The 12,257-nt window shown below is 51.3% G+C and overlaps 1 protein-coding gene and 1 non-coding gene across 11 annotated transcripts in view; one reads left to right on the forward strand and one right to left on the reverse strand.

The window, feature by feature from the left end:
- JADE2 (jade family PHD finger 2) overlaps positions 1-12,257 on the reverse strand; it is a 48,358-nt gene that overhangs the window by 21,671 nt on the left and 14,430 nt on the right. For all 10 annotated transcript variants that reach the window (XM_006923121.3, XM_015598203.2, XM_015598204.2 and 7 more), the window contains one exon: positions 2,383-2,540. In XM_006923121.3, coding sequence (XP_006923183.1) covers positions 2,383-2,540 — 158 coding nt within the window. The remainder of the gene's footprint in view (positions 1-2,382; positions 2,541-12,257) is intronic.
- On the forward strand, positions 3,883-3,989 carry LOC112472064. Its single transcript, XR_003043506.1, has one exon. It is a non-coding gene; the product is annotated as a U6 spliceosomal RNA (small nuclear RNA).

A 12,257-nucleotide genomic window follows, 5' to 3' on the forward strand; every position in this document is an offset into this window, starting at 1 on the left:
CAGAGGTTGGTTTGGCCCTGGGCTGAGTCTCTTGGCCACACTGAGAGAACAGTATAGGCCCTCACTCAATTCTTGATCTGGGGGAAAGACAGATTCGCATTATCCAGATAAATTTCAGACCATGAGGTGGGCAGACCTACCCAAGGGCCAAAGAGGACTAGGCGGGGAGGGAAGGACAGAGTGGGTCGGGGTAGCAGCTGGGGGTGGGATGTCAGATCCAGCATGTAGAGTGATCATGGCACAAGACTCTCTCTGGGCCTCACTGGGGCAATCCAGGGCTTGTTCCTGTGGCCTGTGATTTCCTGCTCTGGCCTGCTAGGCCCCGACGGTCATGCAGGGAATTCCCCAGAATTTCCCAACTTCCTCATCTATAAAATGGGGACAGTAATATATACTTTCTGGGGCTAAAATGATAATTAAAGAAGATGAACCTAACAGGGTCAGCACAGCAAGTTGTCAGGAAGAGAGTTCCTGTAACAACACTGACTGCAGAGGCTGCCATGCTGGCTTCCAGATGGGGGCCGTGCAGTAGGAGGCACTCAGGAAGTTGGAGACACCGCGTGGGAGGGAGACAGGGGAAGACGGGGCATGGAGATCTCACCAAGAGAACACCTCTCCCCCTCCCCCTCCGGTCTATCCTGAGAGAGCATGGACAGGCCAGGAGTGCCTGGTTCCTGTCAACTTAAAGCAGCTGTGTATATGTGGAGAACACACCTACTAGAGCCAGAGCCATGTGAACACGTGCTCTGCTGCTCTTGATGTCAACAGATAAAGCACCGGGCAGGCAGACCGAAGCCAAGCTACTGGTGTGGAAGCATCTGCAATTAATTACCGAGGCCAGCGGATGTTTCTGGAACCCCCTGACATTGACATCAAGGAGAAAGGACAGACCGCTAGGCCAAGCTTAATCAAGACTCACCCCTCTCTGCCCAGCTGGTGGCCCGCCCCTCCCCGCATCACCCTAGCCCTTTGGGCTGTGTTTTCTCATTCCACCACACCAGGCAGGTACTGTTCTCAGCCCCGTTTGACAGGGGAAGGAACAGGCTCAAAGAGCGCAGTAACAGTTCTTCAGTCTGCAGAGGTAAGGGCGCAAAACTGGCTAGAAGCCTGACCCATGTTCCTAGCCCTGGGCAGGGGATGTGGAGAATGAATTCTTTCTCCAAATCTCACATGTACTCCTTTCTGGAGAGGCCTGGAGCTTCCTGGTTCTCCAAAGGCCCCAGTCAAGTGCTGGTAGGAACTCGGCCCTCAGGAGCCACAGGAGGATGAGCTCTGCCCAGCACCCAATCCTCACCGAGCACCCGAGCAGGGATCAGTCTGCTTCGCTTCTGTAATCCCATGCCCAGCACAGGTCTGGCAGCAAACAGGTATTGGGTATCTGTGAGCCAGTCATGGGTGTGGCTGCCAGGAAGCAACAGCGTCAATGTCATGGGAGGTGACGGCTGCGACCTTTGCCCCAGGCCTGGTCAAAAGGGCCTAAATGAGAGCCATGGGGCTGCCAAAGCCAGGAGTGGGTTGCCAATAACATGAGCTGCCCAGCTCTGGAGGGCTGGTGGGCGGAGGAGGCCAGAACAGCAGGCCTCTCTGCCCCAAGACTGACTTGGAGGATTTCCCAGGGTGCAGAAAGCAGCACTTGGCTGAACTCTGCTGCTGGCGGCAAGGCCCATGGCCATGGGGCCACCGCCTGACAAGAGCACCAGGGGGTCTCTGACCCACAAGCCCAGAAGGCTATGAAGCCCAGCGAGGACTCAGCCCTGACCCAGCTCTAGCAAGGGGACTCCTCAGATGCTGGTCATAGCAACTGCTTCCTGAGCATCCACTGGGTGCACACAACTCTCTCCCGCTCAGGCCTCCTTAAAAAGGTTTAAGAAGCATGGCTTATCCCTGTCTTAAGGACTAGTTAAAAGCCTGGAGATATCCCTGATGAGCTGTGTTGTGGAACCCAGTTTGGACTGACATCAAGCTAATCCACGGGCAGTTTTTACCAAGTCCTTGTGTGCCAGGCCCTGTGCCAAGTGCCTTTCCTGCATCATTTCTCTACATCATCTCGACCACCGTAAGAGGCAGGTGTTATTGTCATCATGCCTGTTTCGCAGACAAGGAAATCGAGGCCCAGGGAGATTATATTTCTGACTCAATGTCACATTGAATGTGAGTGGCCATTTGAACTCAGGTTGTCTGGTTCCAGAGCTGAGCCCAGGCCCTTAGCTTTAAAGGTAAACTACCAGTATTTCTGGAACGTTTCAATGGTTTATGGTCCAAAAGAATCTAAGAACAGAGTTGAGCTAGAGAGGAATCCCAGGAATGGCAGGTGCCTTGCTGGGTCCTTGTCTCCCCTTCCTCCCCTGCCTGTGGCCTGTGGGCCTGGGCTGCCTGGCTCACCTCACCACGGGCTCTGGAATGGCCTCTGCCCCAGCGGGCACTTGCACGCCTTTCTCCCATTCCTGTCGCCACGGGTCCGCCAGGATGTAATAATCATCCGGGCTGAGCTGGTACGAGTCTGGGATCTTCATGGCTGTGATCAAGTCTGTCCGGAAAACCTGGTGGGAACAAGGGTGGAGAGAGTGGTTTCAGACTGCTTCTGGGTGGTCTGCTCCACAGGCCAGAGGAGGAAAAGGCAAATGCAACTCACGTGGCTTTCTGCCCACTGACTCTAAGTCAGAAGGCAACACAAATGCACTAAGTACAATAATGCATCTTCTCTGAAGCCAGCAAGATGCTCAATAAATGTGTTGAATGTGTTCTGAACTGTTAAAGGACAAGAATTGAGTGATGAATGTGAATGGACCTCAGACAGAAGAAGAAACACTGGGAAAGGCAAAAAAACAAAACAAATCAAAACAAAACAAGCGGAAAAATCAGATGGAAGAAAGGCCTCTGTGAACATTACACTGTCATTAAGTAAGTGTTCAGGGAATTTCAGATGAAGGTTTAAAATTATGTTTGCAGTTGCACCATAGGCACAAGTGGAGGTGTTAAAGAGTGCAGGGCGCCAATCCCAGGCAAATGAAATGCCAGGACCATATGCAAATAGCTGAGTGGAGGCTGGGGTTTGTGGCAGCCTAGAGAAAGACCTTCCATTGGTCAAGATCTCCTCGGTCCCTCAAGAACAAGGATACCACGTGCCCTGCTCAGCAGAAGCTCTACAGTCGCGGCCTGTGTGTGCGATAGGGCAGGAGAAAGATGAGGCTGAACCCTTCTCAGTCAAGTCCATCTGAATTCCCTCAGAGCCAGGCCATAAGTGGCTACACCCACGCACTCTGGTTTTTCTTCTGGTCACTCAGGGGAAAATGCTTTTCTCAACATTGTCTGTTGCTCCCTCTCTACTGCAAAACAATCTCTAAGCCCAGCCCCAGCAGCACCGGCAGTGCCCCTCCTGCCCTGGTTGCCTGACCTCACTGTGACCTCCCAGGAAAGGCTGCTGCAGGACTTGGGGGCAGTTCGACTATGTGACTTGCATAGGTACCAGCTTCCCAGTGATCATTACATGAGAGTCACAAGTTAAAGGAGAGTTTGCATCACCGAGACAAGAAAAACTACTTCGAGGAGTCCCCCAGGCCTCACACCAAACTCCAAGTCCTGGACCCCCTCCAGGACAAGTCAGCATCTGCTGGCCTTCCAGAGGCTCGTGACAAACCCATTCACAGTAACCTCTGCCTGATCAGGGCCTAAATCACTGGTTGTGTGTGTCTCATTCAAATCTAGGGCCATGACAGCAAGGGAACAACTGAAATGGGGGCACCAAGGGGGTTCGAGGCAGCATCTTGCAGAAACCTAATTAACGCCTGCGTCTAGCTAGAGAGAGCCCTGGCTTGAAAAAGGTCGAGTTTCCTGAAGACTCCATTTTTCCGATATAATTTAACTGTTAAGACCAACATCCTAGTGCTCGCTTCGGCAGCACATATAGTAAAACTGGAACGATACAGAGAAGATTAGCTTGGCCCCTGCGCAAGGATGACACGCAAATTCGTAGAGCATTCCGTAAAAAAGACTAACGCCCTAACATTTAATTAGGACGCCAGTGTGAAAAAAATTATATGAGATTATGATTAAATGCTAATTAAACAGAAGATGGAATGTGGCTAAGATTTTATAGCCCTGATAATTTGCATATCTTATTAGCAAGCAGTAAGTTGGCTGATACCAGAACACAAACTTGGGCACTCTCGGTACTTTTTTCAGGGCCTTTCCCAGCAGCAGCCTGGGCCTTACTTCCCTCTGGGCCCCAGTACAGGACCTGGTGGATGAACAGAACGCACAGTGGACTCATCACTGCCTTGTAGTTCTTTCGACCCAGGCGAGCAAAGGGGTATGACAGCCAAACTCTGCTGCTCTGATGCCACAGGCTGTAGTTTAAGCAGCACCTCCTCCAGGATTCTTTCTCTGATCACCTTGATTCAGGTAGTACTGACTGCCCGACAGAGCCACTTTCTAGCCCATCATCCTGCCTTACTTCCCGGCACTTTCACTTCTGAAAATTAACTGGTGTACTCGTGTCGCTGGTTTCTCATCATTCCCCTGCCATACCTACCTGTCCTGTTCTCTGATACATTCTCAGTGCCGGGCACATAGTAGGTAGTCAGTAAACAGTGACTGAGTGAATGAATGAATGGGCTTCTCTGGGGAATTATCTGAATAGTCTGAGGCCTCCTGCTCTCTCTCAATGGTGCTTTTTGCATCCCCATTATTAACAGGGTGACACAACTCGTGGATATACCCAGAGCTGAAATCTCAAGCACATGCACATGAACAGAGCAACACAGTCTCTGGTCTGCAGGGCTTGAAGCCTAAGGATCAAGCTGCTGCCCAAGCTGGAGTCCGAGAGACAAGAGTGCCATGCCAGACCAGCTGCGGAGTGGTGGCTTTGACCTAGGAATAGCCTTGGCACTGAGAACTCAGAGCAGGAAGGAATACTAGGCTCAACTCAGTCAGGAAGAGAGGAGTCTGGTCCCAAGAGAGCTCCAAGTTTTGTCCTGGGTCACTCAGGGAACAGGTGGCAGACTGGACACCAGAGGACCCATGGAAGCACACGAAGGACAGTACCATCATAATGGTGTCAGCCTACACTTACAGAGTGCCCTGTGCCCAATACCAGTGTAAGGGCTGTTCTTGAATTAATTTATTACAACTCTGTGAGGCAGGCGCTAAACCTGGGACACAGGTTAGTTAAATAGCCTATTATAAGGTCCCACATGTAGGCAGTGGCAAAGAAACCCAGGCCAAGACTACTCCTGCGCCATCCAGCACTGTCTCACAGGCCCCCTGCCCCTATGGACACAGGGCTCACTGCCAATGCCCCTGAGTTAACCTAAAGTCAAATCGGGTGGCTTCCCCAAGGGCTGGAATATGCAAATCAGATGGAGGCTTTTGCAAGCTGCAACTGCCTGCAGGCTGAGCTGCAGGGTCTACCAGGCCCTGTGCCCACGTGAATGTAGTATCCAGAGCACTTTTCTCCCTTGGCACATAGCACAGGAGAGGACCCTGCTGAGACACTCTCCTCCCCTGCCAAAGTTGGGCTGGCCTATTTCATCCTTAAGGTCTCAGTTCAGCCCACATCTGCTCTGGGAAGCCTTTCCCGATCACAGGCTGGGTTCTGGGCTTCCTCTGAACTCCCACAGCCCTGGTATGGGAATCTCCTGGTTTCTTGCCACATCTCCCCATGAGAAGGTAAGCTCAGTGAGATCTGGCTGCGCGGCAGGTCGGAGCCCAGCAGTGCACACGAGGCCTGGCACGTGCTAGGTGCTAAGAGAGGCTGAAGGACTCAAAAGCCTTCCACGATCTGCCACCACCTTCCTGGGTTGCTGCCTAAGGCTACAGCTGGGTACTCTGCACCTTCTACAGCAGCCTCTGTCCATTCATATAAAGCCCGTCCACAAATATGGCAACCCAGCTGTAACCTAAACATCTTTTTGTTTTGAGTTGCCAGAGGTTAGGCTTGAAAAAAGGCTCAATTATTCTCCTGGAACACCTTTGAATTATTTATGAAAACTAAATAAAGAATAAAATAGACACTGATGAACTGGAGGCCGTGCCATGGCAAGAAAGCTGAAAGCTGGAAAACAAGCAATTTTCTAAGAATGTGAATGTTTACTATTTTTCTCTTTTGGTAGAAATTGACAAATTGTCATTAAAGGTCTGTTGCCTAGCAACCAAGTTCTGCTGAGCTGCTTAGGGGATGTTAATTGTAGCTTCTTCAAACACTATGAAAAATGTTTAGAGGTCTAAAACTCTAATTTGATAACCAATCTGAGTGCCAAGGTGCCAGTGCTGCTCTGGAGGGAGCCGAAGACCCTGTGCTGCCCAGATGTAGAGACACAGTTCATGGCCTTGCCCTCTACAACCGTCAAAAAGTCTATCTGGCTTTCTGCACTTATTTTCCTAGAGAGAATCAAAAACAAGCTCTGCCAGAAAGTATCAGCGGAGTCTGATATGATCTCCAAAAGCAAATGACAATGGGTAACTTTCACTGTGCTATACTAAGAGTCCTTATATATGACCACAAGATTTGTGGATGTTATTTGAATATTTTATCCCAGGACCTTGGGCTCTGCTTCCTTTTCTCAAGGGTGAATTATTGTATCATAAGTGTATTTCAGACAAGGAGGCACCGAGTTTAGTTACTTAAAGAAAGACTCCGGCACTTATCGCAATTACAAAATACGATTATTTGTGTAATTATTTGTTTAAAATCCATCTCCTCTAATAATCAAGCTGAGAGAGGCAAAGACTGCATGTGTATCCCGTTTATCAATATGCCGGGTGTCACAATGCCTGGCACACAACAGGTACTTAAGAAATGCCTATAGAACAAGTGAGTAAATGAATGAATGAACCTCAGGATTTGTCTGAAGTATGACTAAACTCTGAAACTTCCTGTCCTGCTAGCAGGAAACGTGGAGGCAGGGAACTGGTCCAGAAGATTCTTCCAGGTGGAATTCAGGAACTGTTCTTGGTCACTGTCCCAAATGGCTCTGGCCAAGACTGCCTCTCCTTGACCTCTGTCCATATGAGGAGTCCTAATGCCAGCATAGGAGTGGCACCTGCCCCGAGTCCTCCAAAGGATGTTTGAGGGTCTGTCCTGAAAAAGCCCAGTGAAATTACTACCAGATACTTCATTTTGATCACAAATTTTTTTTCCTGAGCAACTCATCTCATTAGAAACGAAAGCTAACAGTGAAAAGTAATTGCCCTGTTGTGACCTGCCAGGTGCTGTGCTAAATGCCTCATATATATAACCTCACTTCATTCATATTACTCCCATCCTACAGCTGTGGAAACTGAGACCCAGAGAGGTTAAACCACTGTTGGAGGTCTGCATTGTCCTTTAACCACTGCAATACCACCTGCAAACCACCCAGCTATTTCTTCTTTTAAAAAAATTCTCTTTCCTGGGCTGGAACCTGATAAAGAGTAACTCAGCCAAAAGCAAAGTTACTTAAAATTAGGCATAAAACACCAGAGAAGGGCTCTGAGAAAAGCCACCCTCTGCCCAGTCTCATTCAAGCTACCACATTTGGTCAGACACTTCACACTCACACACACACACACACACACACACCATCTCTTTCTCTTTCACAAGGATAACAGCACTTCCTGCTCTTAAAGAGAATTTATTGCACACATTTCTTTTGCAAGACAAGTCCCAGAGGCCAGGCGGCCTTTCCAGCTGGCGGGAGCAGCAATGTTTCCACTATACGAGAAGTGGATTCTGCTCCCCACCCAGAGGAAGGCAGCGGGAGGCTCAGCAAGCAGGCGCTTAGCCCAACGGAAGGGTTCTCCCCTCACTGCCCGCCTGCTCTGGGGTAGCAGATGAGCTGCTGGCTAGAAACAGGGCTCAAAAACTGTTTTCTCTCTCAAGCTTGTGGGCATTTTGAATTTTACTACAATATATGCCATCATTGTATTTAATATAAGATTATGTCAAATGTCTGGATAATACCTCTGCTCCTCCAGGAAGGCATCTTATTGATCCTATGGTTCTGTACCCCCAACACAATCTGGCCACCCTGCCTTCACCAAAGGTAGAAGGGTCCGATTTTTAAAAGCAATGGGTCGTGCCAATGAACTGCATCCCCATTCTTCTCCACTCACTGCCTTTTCTAGGAAGGAGGCCACCTTACGTAGGAACTTTCACCAGCACTGGGTCCTGAGGACACCCTACTGTTGACAGAGGATATCCACAAGGATCACCTCTTTCTCCCAGGCCTTGTTCCCAGGGGCTAGAAACTAAGCACGGGTCAAGGGACCCTGCGGAACCTGCATGGAGGCTTCATTCCCTCATCTAGGGATATATAAGTTTGTCACCAAGGCCTACAAAAGAGCCGACAGCTGGATCTCAACTCCCACCCACCATGTTCTGGGACCATCAGGCTTCTGTCCCAGGGAGGCCAGCTTCACTTCTGCTCAGTTGGGGATTGCTCCCCACCCCCAGGCTCAACAGGCCTCAGGAAAGGAGAGTCATATCTACAGAACAGAAACTCCATGGCAGGGTGCAGGGTAAGTCTCCACAGATGATGACGCTGAGGTTCAGAGAGAAATAGTCACTTGTCCAAGGTCACAGAGCTCCTCAGTGGCAAAGCTGGCTGCACTTCTAATAACGAACACTTTCCTATGTAGCACCTGCATCCTGCCACAGCCAGAGGACAAGCTCCCTGGGGACAGGGCCTGCATTTTCTGGCCCCCTAGCACCAGGCAGGGCCTATCAGGTACCCTCTAGTGCTTGCTGAGTTTAATCAGAAGCTCTTGGGTCCTGAAGACCCACATCTCTGCCCACTGGCTGACTTCTTAAAAACACAGCTTTCCATTTCAAGACAGCCTGCCTGGGGGAAACCCCCAGGGTTGGCTTGCCCTCCCCACCTGCTTCTCTGCCTGGCCTGAGGAAGACAGAGCCACAAACGGCAGCCTCCAGGGCTTTCCTTATCTGCCCTGCCAGGGTGAGGGCTTGGCAGAAACCTCTCAGTCCCCTAGCCGCTGCGGGGGTGGGTAGGTTGGGGGTGAGCTGGGGGGCTGCCCCTACCCACATACTGCCTTTGCTTAGGTCACTGAATCAGGTTAAAAAGCATCTCAACCTCACTCAGGAGCTTCCAGGGAGGCCCAAGCCAGGAACTCCTGCCTGAGCAAATTAAGAAAGGTCTATGGTAGCATTTAACCCTGGCTTCCAGCAGGAGTGCTTTTCAAAAGTACAGGTAGTTGGGCCCCACTCCAAACCATTTAAGTCACAATTCCTGGGGGTGAGATAAGATGGAGATCTGTGATCTTCATCAGATTCACAGAGATAGGACCCACAAAGTCTGAAGCACCAATAACAATTATGCCATTTGGTGAGATGGGCCAGACCAAGGACTAAGGCCTCAGCACAGTTTTTCCACTAAAACCACCTCCCCAGGGCAGGCTACTCCCTTCCCCTCCTTCAGAATTTTAAGCCCCAAGGAACAGATCTCAGCTTTGTTGGGATACTGCAGGCAGGCAGAGCAGCAGAAGGCAGCAGTCTGTGCCTTTGGGATCAGCCCTACCTTCATCCTCCTCTGCCAGAGGGGATCCTAGGGCCAATCTTGGTGTATTTCCACCAAAAATCCTAACCCAGCCTCCCAGGACTCCTAGGGCCTGTTCCTTCAGCCCCCAACACTGAGGCTCACACTCTTTTTCACTCTAGCTGAGGAAGGCCACCCACTGGTTAAGGGCCTGAAGAGAAGCTGGGCTTCAGGGCCTCGGCCCTGTCCAGGGTCCTGACTCATGGTTGGAGCACTTTTTTCTGCCCCGGGGCACTACATTCTGGTGCAGAGGGTGTCCCTGGATTGGCACCCTCAGGGTGCCCTGGGAAGGACGGGCCTTGGTAGGTCATCACAGAGGCAGCCCCTCCAGTCTTGCCTAAACCCAACCCCAGCTTTTTCCATAGCTGTTGGCTTCACTATGTGCTAGTGTTGCTGCTAAGTACTCCTGGGCCGCAAGCCCCTTACCCCATCACTATCCACGTTCAGAGATGAGAAGACAAGTGGACCATGTAGCCACCAGGGAGGAGCCTCCTGCACCACTCAAATCAATTTGCAAACATCCTGGCTGGGAACTTGGGCCAGAATGGAGCAGACTGTGTGACCAGCCTGACAAACACCCTACAGGCTTCTTACTGCAGGCGGGGTGGGGTGGGGAGGGGCGAGGGACAGGGCAGATGGGGCTCCCAGATCCCGTCCCATCAGGGGGTCCAAAGCCCTGAGCCTCCAGGCCCAGCAGACTAGAAAGGCCCTTCTCTCCAACCCATTCACAGAAAGAGAAAGGAATAGCCCAGCGAGATTTAGTGCAAATGTTCTCTCTGCCGCCAAATCCTCGCTTTCATCTCCGCCTTCTCATGAGCCAAATAATTTGGAAGCTTTCATTGACGGTTTCCTCTGCCCCACGATAGCTTGGAATTTATGGCAGCTATGGCTCAGCCTCCTCACTTAGGGGACAAGGGAAACCTCTCAGGCTGCTCTCCAGCCTGCTATGGGAGGAAAAGCTTGTCCTTGGCGACAGTTCAAGGCGGGGAAGACTTCCTCAGTACTCCTGTAGCCCAGGACTTGAGGGCGAGCGTCCCCAGTCAGGCCTCACAGCCTCCCGAGAGGCTCCTGTGCTGGAACCCAGGGCCGCCCATAGCCCAGTCCCCAGCAGGGCTGGGCACTCACACCCTTACAATGGCTTGATTCTATTTTTAGGTGGGGAAAGGTTCAAAGGCTCTGAGCTGGAAAACACAAGAGGCAGGGGAATTTTCAGCCCCATGCAAATACTTTGCTAACACCTGTTTCCTCCCAGGCCCCAGCCTATCCTGGGTGTAGATGGTAGCCCGGCCCCTGGGATCTCTGCCCCTCCTCCCACAGGTGCTTTCAGGGATCAGAGCAGGGGGAATGAGGGGGTGGGGTGGGGCAAGGAGCCAGGCCCTAGAAGCTCCCAGAACTTCTCCACCTTTCTCCAACTCGAATAACCACAAAAAGCAGAGGGCAGGTTCCTCTTTTCCAAAATGGCCAAGACAATTGCTGCCTCCCAAGACCAGGAAGACACATAAAGGTGGTTATTGTTTTACTAATTCAACTGCAACAATTGAGGAGCCTCTATAGATCTCAAGATGGGGGTGGGTGGGAAAGGAGAGGGGGGATGGTAGGGTGGGGGGGTGGTCCCAGGGGCTCCTAGCACCTACTTCCCAGTGCACCTGGGCACATCCCACTGAGCAGGGCTAGTCCAGGAGGGCACTAAGAGCCTCCCATGCCCAGCTTCCAGCTTCCGTTCCAGTCCTAACTGCATTCCTGGGGACATCTCCTTCCATCTCCACCCCTCCTCCAAGGGGCAAGGGAGGACAATAGGTTGGGGGATGGGGGTAGGAGGCATCAGGTCTTAAAGGTTCCCCGCCTCCCACAAAGGAAGAGTCTTAGGCTCAGCCACCTCCTGGAGGAGGCGGGGAGTCTTTTTTCAAATGCAGAATTCTGTGGAAGAACCCCTAGGGGCTGGCTAATGACAGCAGCACCAAGATTGCCCCTGTGGTGAGGGCAGGGAGAGGAGAGCCCCAGACTGAGAACACAAGTACCCTCCCCTACCCCAAGCCAAGGGCTCAGCCCAAGAACTCTGGGCCTTCCCACCCTGGGCACTATTGGCCCCAAAAACTTCAAGTCTTGGCTATATAACCTTGGGATCCTCAGTTTGCTTATTGTAGCAGGACTGAGGACTCTGGGCCACTTTTAAGAATTAAAAAACCGAAGTGTCCAGCCCAGTGCCTGGCTACCCTGTAGGCTGCAGTGCAATGTCTCTCCGGAGGTCTAGATTCAAATCCCCCTTCTTAGATATTCGGTGCTCTTGCAGCCTCATCTGTGCTCAGGGAAAGGTGCTGAAGACCTAAGAGGGAGCAATGAGACCCTAGGGTGTGATTTTTTTCAGAGGCTGCAGGAAGCTGGACGCCAATGTCCATTCATCAGCCCAACCCCAATGCTCTTCTCCACAGCTCCAGGAGCCAAATACCTCTACCTGCCACAGGAGACATCCCAGGTCGAGGTAAGGAAGGATTAAAATGCACACACATGTGAATCAGGCATAATAAGGAGCAGATAACTGGGTGACTCTGAGGACCCCATCCTTCGCCCCTACATCAGCAATCCTGACAGTGCAGTAAGAAGCAGTGGCATGTGATACACTTTAAAGACTCAGCCTTTAAAGGCTCGGGCTTTAAAGTGTATCACATGCCACTGCTTCTTACTGCACTGTCTCCACCAAGCTCTAAGCCACCCTCGTTTGTCTCCTGA

The sequence above is a fragment of the Pteropus alecto genome, unplaced genomic scaffold, assembly GCF_000325575.1.
Source record: "Pteropus alecto unplaced genomic scaffold, ASM32557v1 scaffold78, whole genome shotgun sequence".
In the NCBI taxonomy this organism is placed as follows: domain Eukaryota; kingdom Metazoa; phylum Chordata; class Mammalia; order Chiroptera; family Pteropodidae; genus Pteropus; species Pteropus alecto.